This window comes from Seriola aureovittata, chromosome 17 (assembly GCF_021018895.1).
Source record: "Seriola aureovittata isolate HTS-2021-v1 ecotype China chromosome 17, ASM2101889v1, whole genome shotgun sequence".
NCBI classification, from domain to species: domain Eukaryota; kingdom Metazoa; phylum Chordata; class Actinopteri; order Carangiformes; family Carangidae; genus Seriola; species Seriola aureovittata.
In genome coordinates this window covers 19,689,907-19,708,231 of record NC_079380.1, presented here as the reverse complement: position 1 = coordinate 19,708,231, position 18,325 = coordinate 19,689,907, and the positions used below count along the sequence as shown (strand labels likewise).

At 39.3% G+C, this 18,325-nt stretch overlaps 1 protein-coding gene across 1 annotated transcript; it reads right to left on the bottom strand.

The window, feature by feature from the left end:
- Positions 1-3,448: 3,448 nt before the first annotated feature.
- On the bottom strand, positions 3,449-16,718 carry LOC130184566 (homeobox protein Dlx4a-like). The gene is made up of 3 exons (XM_056400533.1): positions 15,130-16,718; positions 11,054-11,250; positions 3,449-4,089 (listed from the first exon to the last, which is right to left on the bottom strand). Exons 1-3 carry the CDS (start codon positions 15,464-15,466, stop codon positions 3,847-3,849), a joined length of 777 nt encoding a protein of 258 aa, XP_056256508.1. The 5' UTR covers positions 15,467-16,718; the 3' UTR covers positions 3,449-3,846.
- Positions 16,719-18,325: the final 1,607 nt, after the last annotated feature.

The window sequence follows — 18,325 nt, the reverse complement described above, 5'->3', positions numbered from 1 at the left end:
CTTTTTCTAAAATGTTTCCAGATGTGTTGACTGAGAGATACCGTTAGACCTGCGCAGCCGAACACGAAAAAACAAACAGGAAGGAAGGAATTTTTCTGTCATTGCTGTTTATGGCCACGATTCAATATCCTGATGTTAGGAGGGTGAATGCAACAGAGTAAACAACGTTAGTTTCATTCACAGTTAGTTATATTCTAGCATGACCCGTCACAATGTTACCACTGATAGTAACTGTACTTATTGACAGACGTATCCCAGTTGCTTTCTGTAATTCATCATCCTCTTGAATATCATAATTCATTGGTACAGTTGTTCCCTGCTCTTGTTGCTTGCTTCTTAGTTTGTCGACATGTAACATGTGGTAGTCTCTGGAGAATTCCCGGTGGGTCATTCACATTTCGGGCCTGACTGACTGCAATAATTAAAATCCGGGACGAGATGTGCTATAATATGTGTAGGTGTTCATATTGTATAATGTAATAAACATGCACAATGTACACAATGCACACATCATATGTTGTCAACTGCATCTGAAGATCATTTGGCCAGAACTTCTTTTTGTCCTTACAGTCCAGTCAAACCAGTCAAAAAAGTCCCATTACCATTGTATTACTCTAACACAGTAATGGAATATATTAAAGCCTCCCCCCAATAATAAAAACCTACACACAATGTATTAATGCATTTTTGTAATATTTATTAAACAGATCAATTTGTTGTGAAAGGATTAGCCCTCAGTAATCCAGTTTGATGTAATCCTCTATTTCCTAGCCTTTTGCTTTAGGGCCTGAGGCAGAAGGATATTCCCTTGACTGACAATTACAGATAATTACAGTGTCGGAGTTAAAGCTTTATTTAACAAGCTGTGTCCTAAATTACCTATAATTGACGTGGTCATTTTATAAAATCATTGACGATGTTTGACGACTCTTTTTGCTTTTCCAGATGTTTGCAGGGCCAAAGATGTGACCCACTTCTTCTGATTTACGACTTTAGAGAAAATGGCTGCGGGCCACATGAGGCGCACAAAGACCTTCCACTGAGGAGGAATTTGTTAGTTTAGCAATACATTACTGAGGCCTCGTTTTGATTCTATCTGTTCGAGGCTAAAGACGCAAAAACAAATCACAACCTGTTGGATGTGAAAGCTGAATAAACAAAATCAAATAGGGTGGCAATGATCACTGGGTTTGATTTATTTCAAATAGGTGTATCCTGACCCATAGTCAATATATCATAAAATATTAATTCAGTACTTTAAAAGGTTGTGACTCATGAAACAGAAGTTCATAAGGAGTTTCCTATTTCAGGTCTCAAGTGGGGGAGTAGAATAAACACAGTGTTAGCATGAAACATTTAAATCAAAGAAACCTTCAGAATTAAAAGGCATTAAAGATGAAATGTTGTTCACAATTAATTAAACCCTGTTATGTCGCTTGGCAACGTCCCTGCATCTAACAGTCCGTTATTTACTACCAAAACCGCCAAATCCATTAAAAAGGACTTTCTGGGGACAGAAAAATGAACAATAACAAGCTGCGAGGAGTGTGAGGCCCACTTATTTTAATTTTGTCAATTATATTAATTATGGGAACTGCAAAATCAGCACTTTAGTTCTGAATGACCTGGTGTACATGAGGATTTCAAATGAATTTCTGGCATTTTCTTTTTTGGCTTAATCATATTTTAGATATGTATATAATTTGACTCAATTAAAACTTAAAGATCCAATAAAGTACCGGTTTCCATTCTCCCCTTGGTTACCTTATCAGAACACCTGTTGGTGCTGTGATCACCTGTTTGATATTGGCTCTTTATAGGCTTATAAGCTACATAGAGCCATCATAGTGTCACACAAAACACAATTCAGAATTCATGAAATACACGAAATAGAAACAAAACAACTTTAATCTTTTCTTTACTTATTTAATTTGATCTGTTTTTAACAAATATGAGGGTTGTCAGAATCAGTATGGTTCAATAAAAAACAACCATGAAGAAAACCCTGAAACCCCTTTTTTTTTTTTTTATAACAAGTTTACATGCCCCACTGAAAAGACAGAAAAAACCTGCAATGTCCAAACGTAGAGATACGTGACTGGCGTTAGCTTGTAGCTTCACCAAAAACGTCTTGGCAGGCGGAGCTGCTCTGGAGGCAGAAATAACCTGACTAGCTGTTTTAAAGAGAGATTATGTGACTTTTGATGGAGATATTTGAAGAAATAACATTTTCTTCCCCTTACAAAATAAAAGGTTGAATTAATAAGTAATTAAACAAACCCTCATCCCATTCAGTTCACTTATGGGTTGCTGCTACAGCCTTACACAGTCAGGGATGACCAGTGTCTATTGTCAGCTAATGTTAAAAAACACACACTCTGACATGGACGGATGTTGCTGTGTAAAGGAATTTCCTGGGTCTGTCTGTTGACCATCGGTCTCCTTCACTTCTACTGTAAAGCTGGATTTGATCATTTATCATTATCCTCTAATTAAGACGTGTGCAAGGCAAAAAAAATAACTATAAATCTTAATAGGCGGAGTCAGATATGCAAAATCTCAAATTAGCAAACTGGCAAAATGAACAATAAAAACATAACAGTGAAATAAAAATAATAATAAAAAAAAAAAACATGATTTCTTTGGTGTTGAAGTCAGTACTTAAAGCAGAGACTAGTTACCCAGCATGCATCTGTGCTGTAGCTTTGTACAGCTGAGCCACTGACCAGTTTTGGTCATCTGTTATGTTGATTTTGAATCATGATTTGACAATCACCAATGCAAATGCAGGTAGTAGCTGTTTATACATTAGAATTTTATATCTTTAGCTGATCTATTTCTTCCTGCCTTTTTCAGCCTGAAGGGATCTACACACTAGAGACGCACTAATCGATCTGCCGGCGACTGGAGTCGGACAGTTTTTAGCTTGATTAGCCATCACTCTCACATATATCAGATTCTGTGTCGGTCACATTTCCGTTCATGCGCCCCATGTTGTGCACACAGCGGCACAGACACACCCACACACCCACACACACATAAAGCTCGCAATTTGTAACACCTGTGAGGTCAAAGTAAACGATGGAGGAAGAACCACAAAAACATTCAAAACGACGAACTTAATAAGACACTTAAAACACCTTCACCACGATGAACATGTCCAGCTTCAAGAAGCTAGCACAGACAAAGCGGCTAAAACTACTGCCCTCTGCTGACCCCACCTGTGCACGACAGCTACCTCGCTGAACTGCTGCAGGTGTTTTCCACACCGCCAGCATTGCTGTTGTGGCTTGGTTAATGGCCATCGATGATAATAATCATCCACTGTTGATGAGCGGTGCGAGAAAACAAAGAGTTTAACGACTCTCCACCAGAAAGTGGTCACGTGATATTTGTTTACCCTTTTTCAGAGAGAGAGAGAGAGAGAGAGAGAGAGAGAGAGAGAGAGAGAGAGAGAGAGAGAGAGAGAGAGAGAGAGAGAGAGAGAGAGCCCTTCACCCAGTTATTTAGTCAATGTTTTATTATGAATATACAATTGAATTGTCCATTAAAGGAAAGTTACAAAATGTTTGTGTAGCTGTCAGTTATAGTTCTTAGACAGAAAACTGGAATCGGCCAAAATCGGAATCGGCAGGTCAGGAGATCGGAAATTGGAATCTGCCTAAGAAAACTGCAATCGCTGCATCTCTGCTATAAACAATACCTGTTCACCGCACTACATCTCTGACAGTTCTACCATTTCTGCCTCCAGAGTGGCTCAGACCATATCTGTGTCCCTAACAGCACCAGTCAGCTTTCTGGCATAAATCCGTAACTTGTCCCAGAAGAGTTGCGTCCTCTTGTCTGTCACATCATCTGAGTCCTTGGCATGGAGTCCTGCTGGTGTCCTGGGTACCAGTGTCCAAAATTGTTCATATATCCTCCAGAGTGCACCGGTGCGCCTTTGGCAGCCATGCTGATGTCCCACAGAGAGCAAGGAGAGGAGGAGGACGGCGGTGGGGGGGCTAGGTGGTCTCCCTCGGGTCCACAGGGTCCGTTCTTCATGATCTTCTTGTATTTGGATCGTTTGTTTTGGAACCATATTTTAACCTGAGAGACAAGGAAAAGGAAACGGGTTGATAAGAGTTATAAGCTGATTCACACATTTGCCTATACATGGACACTAGAGAGGAGACAGGAAGTGAGGGGAGAGAGGAGGGGTGACATGCAACAAAGGTCCTCATGAGCCAGACTCAAAATGGGGACCGTGCAGTTATATGATCCAAGCCTCAGTTTGAATTCATGGACCTGTGATGTGTTTTTAGGTTTGGGTCAGTGAATGTATTGTATAATAAATATCATAGAGCAACAGTCAGTTATGCTGCTCTAATATTATGCTCAAATATTCAGTGATCTGCATGTATTCGGAAAATTACACATTATACTTACTGATTAATAAAATGTCCAAAAAGTATTTTAAAGTGCGTCGATATAAAAGTTACTGTCATTCAACAGTCGTGTTCATAGACCATCATAAGGATGGCTGCAAGTTTAATGCCAGCTGTCAACTATCTATATCTGCCCTTGTGCCTGAGCTTAAAGAATATTAATGCTTTTATATCTTAGCTGCTCGTCTCAGGTTAGCTAAACCAAACATCAAGAGCCACAAACACACCTTCAAGGAATAACACTGCAATAAAATTACCTACAATTACGTAATAATGAGGTGAACAGACAAGTGATTGTAAAATGTAACAGCACAACAAGCCAACAGGAAAAAAAAATACCATTAAAAAAGGCATATAATAGCATCACTTCCTACTGTCTACCACACACACTGCCCCTGTTGAACTATTATGATACTATATGATACTGTGACACAACAGGAGCTGGAAACGCACAGCACATGGAGCGTGATTATTGGTTATTGGTCATTGTAGAACACTGTGATTCCTGTCTAATGCTGTACTATTAAAGTTTATATAACTGAACTCCAACAGTGATGATCAGACATGATACTATTCCAACAGACCAAAATGTTGAGCTGAATATACCTTCATTCATTAAACTGTGGTTAGAGATGATTCAGGTGTGTTGTTTTTGAAATAATTAGCATGTTGTGTGTTTCCATCATAATTGCAAATTGAGCATCAAATTACATGAATATGCCTCTCGGGGAACCTGTCAGATTAGCGGGACCAGATGAATCATCAATAATTACACACAGTCAGTGAACGATACTTTTGTCTGAAACAGGTTTTAACTGCGCCGTAAAGGAAAGCACGAACGGCCAAAGGACTGGTGCTGCGCGGAGAAACAGCTCTGGCTAGCAACAGAGGAGAGAAAGATAAAAGGGTGAGGGAAAAGAGGAGAAAACACCCTTGGCACTGGAATTGTTTTCTCCTCCACACTGACAGTCCTGGGAATTATTACCCTGGGATTTTATGGGTATTTATGAAGATGGTTGAAGTGGTTTATGGAAGATATTCTATTCTATAAAAAAACTAATTTCAGACTGGTTTAATTGACTCTAAATATATGGAAAAAATTTATCCTTTTACCCAATAATCAGAAAAGGCACCCAACTTTCACACCCAGCTTTCAGTTTGAACAGCCAAGACGTCACGCAGAGCGAAATCTGACATTTAATTTGATCTCTATTGTTCCAGTGTATCTGCTGACGTCAATCACAGCCTGTTAGAAGTAAGTATGGATGGTGGTAAATATATAAAATTAAACCATCACTTCATAAATATGCAATACCATTATAATTACACCGCATAATGCTATTATTCAGAAACAGACTTCTAGTTTCACTTTAAACTCTTTCTCCAAGTTTTACAGTAAAAAAAGAAAATCCTTACTACAAACCGAAAACCTCGACAAAACTGTGAGTGCCTCTTTAATCTAAAGTCTAATGTAATAATAATGACAGCCACCGAACCGCAATGCCTGCAGTGTAATAATTACCTGGAGCGCAACACAACAGTGGCGGCTCGCAGATGAAAACCTACAGTGAGTATGTGGAGCGGAGCTTATGAGCCCAGGAGTCAATCAACAGCACGTTAAGTTAATGCAGCCTCAGTGAGAGGATTTCTGCTGTAATTATTGGTTTCATATTCCAGCAGCAACACGGAGCTGACAGCTTCCCTGAGAGCGTGGCTAATGACACCGACATTAGCGGAGGAGGGTGGCTGAGAGGCAGGCCAGGTGCCACTGAGAGTGTGCATGTGTGTGTGTGTGTGTGTGTGTGTGTGTGTGTGTGTGTGTGTGTGTGTGTGTGTGTGTGTGTGCGTGAACATATTCACCCATGAATTTGAACGTGTGTGTCTGTATATTTTTAAGTATATGGACGAATAAATTTGATCAGTGGTTATCATGTGAGGTTTTTTATTTTAGAAATAAAAGGCTTCCATTTGAAACTGTATGGGCAGTGTGTGTGTGTGTGTGTGAGAGAGATGAAGTGAGATAGAGAGAGTCAAAGTTTCAGGGGAAAACGTTAGAACTGTGCTACGTGCCATTTCTCAGCTGCGTCTGGGAACTTTAGAGATTTCGATGGAAAGTGGTCAGTGGTTGGCTGGCAGCCTAATGGCATGAAGGCAGGAGAGAGACTTGGTGTATGATCACTATCTTAAAGTGTGTGTGCGTGTGTGTGTGTGTGTGTGTGTGTGTGTGTGTGCACGTGTGTGTTTATGTTTCCATGTGTATATGCATTAGAAAATGGACACAAGCTACATATGTTTGAGTACATGCATGATGGAGGTGTGTGTGTGTTTGTGTGTTGAGGACCCATGCATGTGAGGAATGTGTGCACGGTACATACTGTATGCACTTGTATAGTCACATATGAATACACTAATTACAGCTGACTGAGAGCAACATGAATGCGTGTTTCAGTACAAGCTGTTCTCTGTCTCTGTGTTTACTGTTTACTCCAGAAGAGAGAAAACAAGCCCGCAAAAACAAAATTGCATTATAATATTTTTTTAAAGTAATACCGTTTTTTTCCACAAATGTTTCCAACAGTAATATTCTAATGCATTTAGCACTAATAAACATCTAAACTAAAAACCTATGTGAACCTAAGGGAAGAAGATAAAAATGTGCAATATTTGCACATGATGACTATCAGGTGGTTGAAGGAAAAGTAGAGTTTGCCAACAGGACGAAGAGGCAAACAAACAAACAGGTTGAAAACAACCCAGATGCACTTGGAAGAGAAAATATCACCTTAAACTGTCTGTTTGAAACACCCATCACAGGGAGTTTCCCATAAGCAACCATTAGAAAAGGAACAGCTGTGTAACTTTCTCTAAACATCACAAATACCTCGAAATGAGTCTGTATGATCAGAATTTGATCCACTAGAAGTGCTGGATCATTTGAAATAAAACCCAAGTTGTCATAGACCAGAGTTTTCCTTTAAGGTTAAGACAGAATGAACTATGGTGAAAGTAGTGCTAAAGTTAGGCAACTAAAATGCTTGCTTAAAGGAATAATTTGACATTTTGGGAATGATAAATTCCAGGCTGCATCACACTGCAATTTACACGAGACAATGAAAAACTGGGAGGCCCAGTCGGAGGAAAAGGATTCATGTGTTTAAAAGCTTATTAGACACCAAAACACAGCACAGTGGTTTTAATACTCACAGACAGGATTTTACAATTCTGGGTAGTTATCACAGCGGCTAATGTTAAATGTTTCACAGCGATGACCTCGAGGTAAACGGCAGAAATACAGTGTTCATGTTGATCCGGGTTTCAGCAAGAGTTGAAACAGATTCAATGATGTAGCATCGTTTTGGATGACCCTCCCCCCCATCCCTCGACAGCTACCCTGCTGCATCAGCGCACATCCCCCATTCAAATGAATGCTGCATTTGTCGTGAAGAGCGAATGTCATGAACGTGGCCTCAGGCAACAGCTAGCAGCTGGTTAGCTTCACTTAGCATCCAGATAATAGCTAGCCCAACTCTGTCCATAGGTAACAAAATCCACCTAATTCCACCTTGTGTGTTTAATAGTTGTGTTTCTCTGAGCACTGACTTCATGGAGTCTCTGCTGGTTGCCTGGCAACCTCACAGTGATGACACGACTCCTAGAAATAATCCTTCAAATCATGAGCCGTGGAATTGTCCAATATGAACATAATTCCTAGGATACAGGACCGAGTTTATAAATAATAAATAATCTGTAAAACCGGTTCAAAAATTCAGTCATGCTTGTCAAACCAAAACTGAAAACATTTTTTTGAAGAAAATCGTTGGGAAACCCCTTTGTAGTGTTGCTACATTTAAAACGGCCTCATCTTGACACTGACTTTTTGCCTTGTCTCCAAAAAGGGAAACATAATCCAGGGCAAGCATTCACAGAAAAAAGTGGTTTAAAAAAAGTGCCCACATTCTTTGTTCCAAGCCCACAAAAATGTGTCTGCATTCCTCAAACTACAGCCATTTATCCTTTAACTGCACTCCAGTATCAGCTGAACTCTGACATACTGTAAAGACTGTAATGCAGTCTGTTAAACCACTTTCCCTAATCCAAAACACCTGAGAAAATACACACACAGGGGAAAGGTAAGGAACGAAAGGTAAATAATAATAACAAAAACAATGTGCTTCTTTGGTAAGCACGCATGTATGACTTACAGCAGACCACATTCAAAACCACTTTGCCACTACAAAAGACAAAGTCAGATGAATGGATGATCTCTTACTCCCAGTGTAAACAGAGCTGCTGTGGTGAATTCAGGGATTAGGACGGTTCATCTGATGACATCAGCTGCTTATGTATACCCAGTACACACAGAGACACACACACGCACACACGCACAAACACACACACACACACGCACACACACACAAACATATCATATTTCAGATGACGTATTCGCAAACAATCCTATCTAATGTTTCCTCACCTGCTCACTGTTGTTCCCAGTGCAAAAAGCAGGTCAGAATATTTTTAATGACAGTATGTTAATAATGTCAAGAACTGATGAGCCACTGATTTACATATAATAACAACACTGCACCACAACGTCAAAACTAGCTAACATATCAAATCAAAATTGAGTTAAGACCTGAATCTGCCTTTTTCACATCTGCTTTATCATGTAAAACTGTAATTATGTCGTAGAAATGTTTAATTTCTGTAAAAACAGTGTTTATCAATTTGCAGTTATTGATGCGTTATTGATCTTTTATCTAGCCACCTACCCACCTAAAATATCGACTTTGATGAACTGATATCTTGGTAATTCAGTTTGTTATTCAACATAACTAAATGAGGCAGGAGCCGAATCTAATCAGGATGGAGAAAAACACCAGCTTAACTCTCTCTTAACTGCTGAAGCTAACTAGCTTAGCCGCTGCCTCAGCTTCTAACTAGTGGAGTTAAATTTTATCAGATTGAGCTAAGCATTTAAATGGCTTTAAATGTGTTCTGTAAATTAATTTCTTATTAAATCATTTTAAATAAAATTATTGATGAACAGCATTAATAGTTTGCAGTACTGTACATGAACTACCTTATGAAATAAATAGTAAGGCTAGTGAAATAGACAGCTGGTGACTGTTCAAAAGACAATTTAGGAATGACACCATGTCGTTTATAATGATATGACCCCAGTGTTTTCCTGCTTGTAGCTAATAATGGTGTCATGTATTTCTCTAATAGATATTCAGGAAATGAGAATCACAGCCAAAGCCATCAAACAGTGCACGCCAATTAACACGAGCGTGAAGATATCTGATCACAAACTATAATAATAATAATAATTAGTGTCATTATCATTATTATTATTGTCATTATATTGTGTTAACACAGTTTGAAATTTGTTTTAAACAGTTCACAGGCAGGAAAGAACAGGAAAAAAAATATTTTCAGACAGTTTAGGGTGAGGTTAAAAAAAATAAAAGCGCAACGTCAGTATCCTGTTCATCTGGGGATTTTTCCCAGACTTCCCAGGCACTATCAGAGCTTTCATCAGCTGCTGTTGTCTAATACCAATGGAGTGCGGCAAATCAAATATTTGTTTATAGGAAAATGTTGTGGATTATTGTTAAATTACAAACGTCTGATAAAAATGCAACATGAAGCTCAAATGGTGAAACAAGAGGCGAAAAATCATCGGTTGTTTAACATGACAACATCCAGCGTGGATTCAGTGACTTCATGTGACAGACAAAATGGCTGCCGTTGGGCTTTCATTTTCCTGTGACTGCGTGAGTGTGTGTGTGTGTGTGTGTGTGTGTGTGTGTGTGTGTGTGTGTACACAGACAAACAGAAAGTTCTGAGATGGGAAGATGATCAGTGGTAAAACAAGTCTTCTCCTCAACCTCAGCTGAAGAGACAGTTACACCCAACACGTGTAAACACCCACACACACACGCACACGCACACACACACACACAAAAACACACAAACACACACACACACACACACACACACACACACACAGGCTCCTACTCTTTTGAACTTGTGATTTGCATTTCCCACCTCTTTGTTTTAGCTTGGTTTTTTTTTTGCTGTCGGTTTCAAGACTGACTCACATGACATTAAAACATATCTATAAATGCCATACCTAATTACACTTGCAGGAGCATGCGGTGACACCAGCAGAGAAGAATGCACCTCTGCCTGTTTTATTCAGCCCTCAGCAAAAAACTACCTGACACTCTGTACTTTGTAACAATATAATCATACATGCAAATGATATCTTGGTCAACATCCTCACATTGTGTCTTTATACTTTGGAAATTAGAAAAATTTGCCAACACTTAGTCCTTCTTAGAAATCATTCTGACTCTCTCATGTTTTTACCTTCGGCAACATAATATATTTAAATATTCCTGATATTAGAATAATTACTTCCCTATTTTTCCATCGTTTGGTGATTGCTTTCATGGGGAAATGTATTTATTTATTTATTTATTTAAAGGCTAAAATAGGATGGGTTATTGCTCTGTTCTGAATGTCAAAGAGTAGACATTGTCCACATTGTCTTATTCTGTGTCTGTTTCTGTGTGTGTGTGTGTGTGTGTGTGTGTGTGCGTTATCCAGCGCGTTACCTGGGTCTGCGTCAGGCCCAGTTTGGCTGCCAGGTCGGCCCTCTCGGGCAGGGCGAGGTACTGGGTTTGCTGGAAGCGCTGATTGAGCGCCTGGAGCTGTAGGCTGGAGTAAATGGTCCGAGGCTTCCTGATCTTCTTCCCCTTCCCGTTGAGCCTCACCTCCCCGTTCTCTATCACCGCTGTGGGCTTCTCGTGCTCTGGGGAAGAGATAAATATCAACACAGGGGTTCCAGCGGGGACACACGTTTGACTTTAGCATTACAGAGACCTTTATGCTCATGAAATGCTTAGAAAATAGATGCCACATGGTTTGGACCATCAAAAATTAAACCGTCCTGCTTTTTTATACATATGGTCATTTTTTTTTGTTTTTTCTGACAGGTTTTGCTGTTACTTCTGCCAGAGCCTGCTGTGCTGTCCTACTCACCAGGTGTTTCATATTGATCAGCCTGATCAGAAACATTAGAACATATATGAGACTCATATCCAGAAATATATTTATATATATTTGAAATATAGAAACGTACTGTGTTTTCCGCCTGATCTCACAGAGAATTTGTATTTATGTTTGAAAAAAAATTTTTTTTTTTGTAGTATAGAGAACTGACGGTGAATCTGACCTTAACCATGTAAAATTTTACCAAAATTTTACCAAAATTTTAGCACCATATGGAAAAATAAAAACAGTGGTTGTGGCATTTGATTTGTGACATAAGATACAAATTTGTAATGAGGTTACAAAATGTAGGGCTTTTCGATTTGTGTAATATGAAATAATCATAACTTCTCATCACTCAAAATCTCTAAAATTACTTAATCGTGGGTGAATATAGCACAGATGAACTTACCCAGCACCCATGGGTGGAAAAACACCCAACACAAAGGCTGTTTGATCCAGTGACTCAACAGTGATACAGAAATAAGACGGACACTGGGTCTCAACAATCCACTGGTAAGTTAACCCGCGGTACGTTGAAGACTGACCCAGTGATTTTTAATGTAATTAAAACTTAGATTTTTGTGTGTAGATGTAGATTTTTCTCCCGAGCTGCAATGAACTCAGTGACATATATTCTATATAACTATACAGCAAAACGAATCTGTATGACAATGGGTCCTCTCCAACCAGTTCGTTCAGTTTGTTCAGTGATACTTGCAACTCAGCCGAGAGTCGTCTCTCTTTCTTTCTGTTTTTTTTTTTTTTTTTTTTTGAGAAAGCATATACAAGTGTGTACGTTCTCCCACACTGATCTATGTTATGACATCTGCTCATAGCCTCTAGTGGCAGGAGAGAACAGCTGTGAACAAGCCAAGGCCCCACAAGACGCTCAGAGTGTAACTGAGCTGCAGCTCAGGAGAGAGACAGCAGCACCGCACTGACGCTCAGCAGCGCCGGGGAGGAAAACTAAACTACACTTACAGCATTTTGAAGAAGCTCGACAAAGGAAGAAAAAAGACTGACACGCTGAAAACACAAGAGGGCATACATTTCCGATCAGCATCACTGATTTTAACCCTGACATTTTGTTGACATTTCCTTTATCTCGGTTCCACAGACGACACTGCTATATATGTAATAATATAATAATAATAATATTAACAATGATTGTAAAATAAATCGTTTTTTCCTCCTTCATTTTTTCTGTTCTATTTCTAACCTCATTAAGACCCAATACGTAGAGATGCGGAGGTATCCCTGCTGTTTGCATCAAACTGGACTGAAAACATACAGACAACCATAAAGCCTTGATTTATATGTCATATGAGGTACATGTGAACAAGTATTATTTTCTTCTGTGTGCCAAAGCACTGACAGACATAATAAATGTCGAGTGTGTTTTCCTGCAGTCATTACTTATGTTGAACAGAACAAAGGGTCAGAAAACTCCAGTCCCAGATTCTGATTAAACTGATTTGGGAACTGGATGTTGTAAATAATTACTGTCAACACAGATCACCAATATAAACTATAACATGTCATCAGGATATTTTGTGAAATGTAATGATAATAAAATAATGTTATGTGTGTTTCTGGAGCTGGAGTCTGTCTGCTCATTGCTGTTTGATTTATTTATAACTTTATTTATACATCATGTGGGGACAGGCTGAGAAAGCCCGTTAAAAGTGCTGATGTGGGGCTTTTTCACGCAGTGTCTCATTTATGTTTGATGTAAAAAATCTTTTGAAAGAACTTTTTAAAATTGTGAATTATCCATACTTTCAGTGATTTACGGCCGTAGACTTTCAATGAACAAGGCGTGAAAACCAACTGGGATAAAATCTCTTTACATGTAGATAAACATTACTGTATCTGCTGTACTTGTGTGTATGAACAGGGAAACTATACGCCTGTACTTCTACACACACTACTGTCATTTGTCTTGTATTGTGGGTTCCTGACAGCTTTATACTTGGTTAAATTTGACAAAACAGTGCAAACGGTGCTGAACAAAGATAAAAGATGAACGTTAATAAATCAAATATTGGCAAAAATTAACCAAGATGGATGTGGACTACACGGGTTAAACAGGGTCTCCAGGAGCCCCGAACAGAACATTTGGGTTGAACGAGAAAGAAAGAAAAAACAAGGTGCGTTCGCCTGCAGTCAAGTATTTCTTTAATTGAATGTGTATGAAAAGCTGTATTATTATTATTATTATGATAAACAATTTATTATTAAAACTATTATTATTATTATTATTAGTAGTAGTAGTAGATGCCTAAATAATCAGACCGTGCATCTGCTAATAAGTAATGTATGCTAACATATAGTATATGATAGTTGACAGCAGTCTAATTGCTGCTCTTCACCAAATATCTGTGAGGGTCTTATAAAATGAGTGGATCTATAAATTTAATATCTTTGACTTTAGTTTTTGTATGTGCCATGTGGATTTCTGCTCTTGCCTCAAATCATACCATTCATATCGTTTTATGAGATTTCTTTCGTTTTTATGGGATGTTATGTAACTTTTTATTTAAGCCATAAAATATAATCGTTAGGCCTACTCTAGGCTCTGAAGTGCATATTTCAATCAGAATCGCCTGTATATGAATTTGCTTAAATTAATCAATATTCCTCAGTGAATGTGTCAGTAAGAAATGAAAAATAATAGGATATTTTTAAATGAACTCATCTGTCTCTTCGTGAAGGTTAGGATCGTTGACATTTTATTTTGAAATATAGTTTAAATCTATCACGCAGAGGAAATATTTTTTGGTTCATTTGACATTTTGGTTTAATTAAAGTCAACTCAACAATTATTTTGTTAATCTTTATAGGTGTGAAAATGATAGAGGCTTATTATTATTGTTATTATTATTAATAATTGCATTGTTATTAATTGTATTATTATTATTAGTATTAGTATTAGTATAAGTATTATTATTATTAGCATTATTATTATTATTATTATAGGCCGCAGGCAGCAGAGTGTGGAGGCTGTTATTTGGGGAACGGTGGGTGAGGATTTGGGTTTGGAGAGGGAGCAGCTCCGGCCCGCTGCGGGACACCACAGGGCCGGTGTCGGCTGCTTCTTGTGGAGAGTTTCAGTGTGTGCAGGCCTTGAACTCATCTTCCGTCCAACCCCAAAGTACATTAAACACAACGCTGTGGCAGACCTGAGTGTGGATCCAATTATTGTAGCCTTCTCCACTGTGGTTTATTTTCATGTTTTCATGTTCTATTGACGCACTTCAACTATTTTAATGGCCCTGAAGAAGAAATATGGGAAGAGCCGCAGCTTTTTCTGGGAATTATTTTGTTGCTATTGATCCATCCAATGTTGTCTGTGATGCTAAATTCTATATAATTTTAACTTTAACCATCACAATGGTTTATTAATGAAACATAGATTTAGTATGATGGGCTCAGTAAAAATCATTTCAGTTTCATTACGACCAGAAGAGACGTTCCTAAATGCTTTACGTTAATATAACTGTTAGGCCTGTATGAGCCAGGATGCCGCATGGTAAACACTGAGGGCATGTTGGTGATAAAGCCAAATAGTAAAATCAAAAGTAAAGTGCAAATAGTTGTGTTTCCTTTTTTTCAATGAAAATGTGTATAAACATACCCGCATCCTCCAGTCTGGTGTGTCCAAGCGCGCCGCCGTGACCCCCGTGCTGGTACGGCAGGTAGGGGCCAGGGTGGTGCGCGCTCACGGGGCTGTGGTAGGGAGGGTATCCCAGCGGGCGACCGTATGAGGATGCACCAGAGGAAAAGGGCCCGTCGTGCTGCGAGGGCCCGACGGTGTGAAGACCGTGGACCGGATAATGGTTGTGGGACAAACCGGGGGAATGCTGCTGGTGTCCGGGGTGTCCGGGGTAGCCGTGACCGCCAAACTCCAAAAACGCCGATTTGGAGGGATCAGGCGGGACTAAAGTGTCCGAAATAGAGCTCATAGTCATCATTGGGGTGAGGGGCAGTGGTGTGGAGGGAAATAAGAAGGGTCAGCTAAGACCTCCGGGCGGGAGTCATCATAAGGCAACCCACCATCAACGTTAAAGAGTCAGGAGACTTTCAGAGAAGTGTCTCAGTTTCCATAAACCGACATCAACCTTTTTAAATGTCGCTGTATTCCTGTCTGATGAAAAGGCGGTGGAGCTGGTTTGTGTGGGTTTGCCCTCCGCTACATCCCAGCTGCAGGATCCAGATCGCTCAGAGCTCAAAACGTAGAGTCCAACTGAAACAGACAAGACGCATGACGAGCCAAGATTCACTCAGAGGAAATTGACACAGGAACTCCTGACACAGAGGCTGAAAATTATAATAAAAACAATAATAAATCCTTTAAACTGGGCCGTTTCTTCCTCCTTTTGTCTCGGTCCAGAACAACCAGTCCAGTGCTCGTCTGCTCCCGGGGTTGTGAAGCGGCTGTCGGAGTGTGTTGCTCTCCTTCAGAGCGCGCTGTGGCTCTGCTCACACCGCGCGCTCTGCCTCCACTTGTCACACGCGGCGCGCTCATTGGCTGCGGCGCTGCACCGTGTCAAACAAATCACAACCAGCGCCGGCGGTGGACCGGCTCCTCCGGGTTCGGTAACAGAGAATAGGCCTTAATATTACACTCACGTTGAAAAGAGGTCTTAAGTGAGGAGCCGTTTTATCCATTAACATGTGATTCAGCAAAATGTGAAGTTGTGGACAAAAACATCTACAGGCGCCGAGTCCTTTCATGAAGTCAACAATTTTCTAGTTCAAGATGCCCAGTTTATTAAAATTAAAGAACTGACTAGAAATTAAAAAGAAATAATCAAACCAACAGGAAAATAAAATGCGTTTTATATCAGTTAGTTACTGTTATTAATTTCAGAGGTTGTCTTACGGCCTTTGAGTCACGTGATCCTCATTATAGGCACCAGAATATTTACAAGTCTACAGACGTATTTTAGGTTAAGATCGTTTCTCGCATAAAATTAAATTAAAAATAGGCATATCTTTAATTTTTGCAATCACGCGTGATTATAAAGACACAGGCTGTATTTGTTAAAGTAACTGCCCACGCATGATTGGTTATAAAAGGACCAAGGCAGGTTTGGCTCATAAACCATCGGCGCTTTTCCAGAATACAATTCCTCCCGCGTGCCAAAGGCAAAATAAGGCGGATCAGACCAAATTAACTTGATAAGCTGCTGCTGAAAGGCCGCAGACCCTTTTAACCAAATTATTTTTATTAAACACACACTTACACTGATCCACAAGAATCCGATTACCAAAGGAAAAAAAAAAGCCTTATTCTTCTTTTTCTGTTTTTATTTTCGCTAAAAATGAAGCTGAAGATAAGACTCTCTCTCTCTGAGTTTAGTTCAACAACGACAAAACCTTTTTAGATACACGAAAAGAAGACACACGCAAACACACGTACACGAGCTGAGCGCACCGCCTGTGGTCCCACACGGGGGACAATTACAACAAACGTCGCTCCTCTTGAGAAACTGAGAAGTTGTGATTTTAGCAGAGCAGAGACTCTTACACTGTAATTTCACTCAGCTCACGGTCATTATGCTCATTTAAGGTGGAAATCCCGGACTGTGGGCCTGCTTCAGATTAAACGACTAAACCCTCAGGATCACCAGATAAAATAGATCTATAGGCTGCTGTAGCGTGAAGTCATTTCCAGAGGAATCACTGGATCCATATTAATGATATTCGATCGACGACCAGAACAAACTGCGGAAGATTATTACAATTATCCAAAGTGTGGGCCCTCTGCAGATCAAACTAATCAAGCAGGATAACTGCTTTTAATTTCAGTGTAGCCTGGACCATATGAAGTTTTTATTCCCCTTTAGCTTTAGTGACTCTTACTGACACTTTGAAGGCATCATTACTTTTATTTTGAAGCAGCAGTAAACACAAGATGCAGTCGGAATCTCTTAAAGCTGACAAGGCCTCATGGAGTCTGGCTGATGGTTGTGGTGGATGTTGGTGTTCTGGTGCTCAGTTGTAGAAATTAACTACGTAGCTTTTTTTTTTTCAAGTAGCCTACATTTCTGAGGCTGCTCTACTTGACTATTTCCACTTTCAGCTAATTTATAGGCCTATTTCTGTTTCACTCAATTCCAGAGGTAAATGTTGTATTTTTTTTTTTCACTCCATGACTTTTGTCTGACAACTGAGGATTTTACCAATAAGCTCATAAGAATCTTTAAAGATTAAAACAGACGTTTCGCAACTCGTTTTGGTTTGTGGCTCCTCACAACAACAACAAAAAAAACAATAAAAAAAACAAACATCTCTGTCATGTTTCAGATGAAGTGTTAGCAGCTCCATCAAAGAGGGGAAAATGTCCACTGTATAACAAAAGGCAAAGATTAGAGGAGAGACACATAAGTGTGTGTTAACTTTATTTATTCCTCTTTAATCATCACCTATGGCCGTTAGAGGAGGAACTGCTACCTAACTGTATGTAAATGGAAACACTTTATTTAGCCTTTATAAGCAGAATAAAAACATGCAATAAATGGTTTGTAACACACAATGTGTTTGAAAGCACAAAAACAAAACAGAAAAAAGATCATGAAAGACAACACAGTAAAACAAAGTAGTAACAAAATCAAATCTGTCTTCACGGAAGAAGTTATAACTGCTGATAAACACTCTACATTAATAAAGAATTTACAGCCCACAACTACATTTACATTACATTGTTTTGCATTTATTTAATGGTCGCTGCTTGTAAATTCTAAATAGCGGCACCTATAGCTCCACCTAACTCCACCTGGAGCAGCAACAGTATCACGCTGCTGATGCATCAGTAATCAGTAATATGT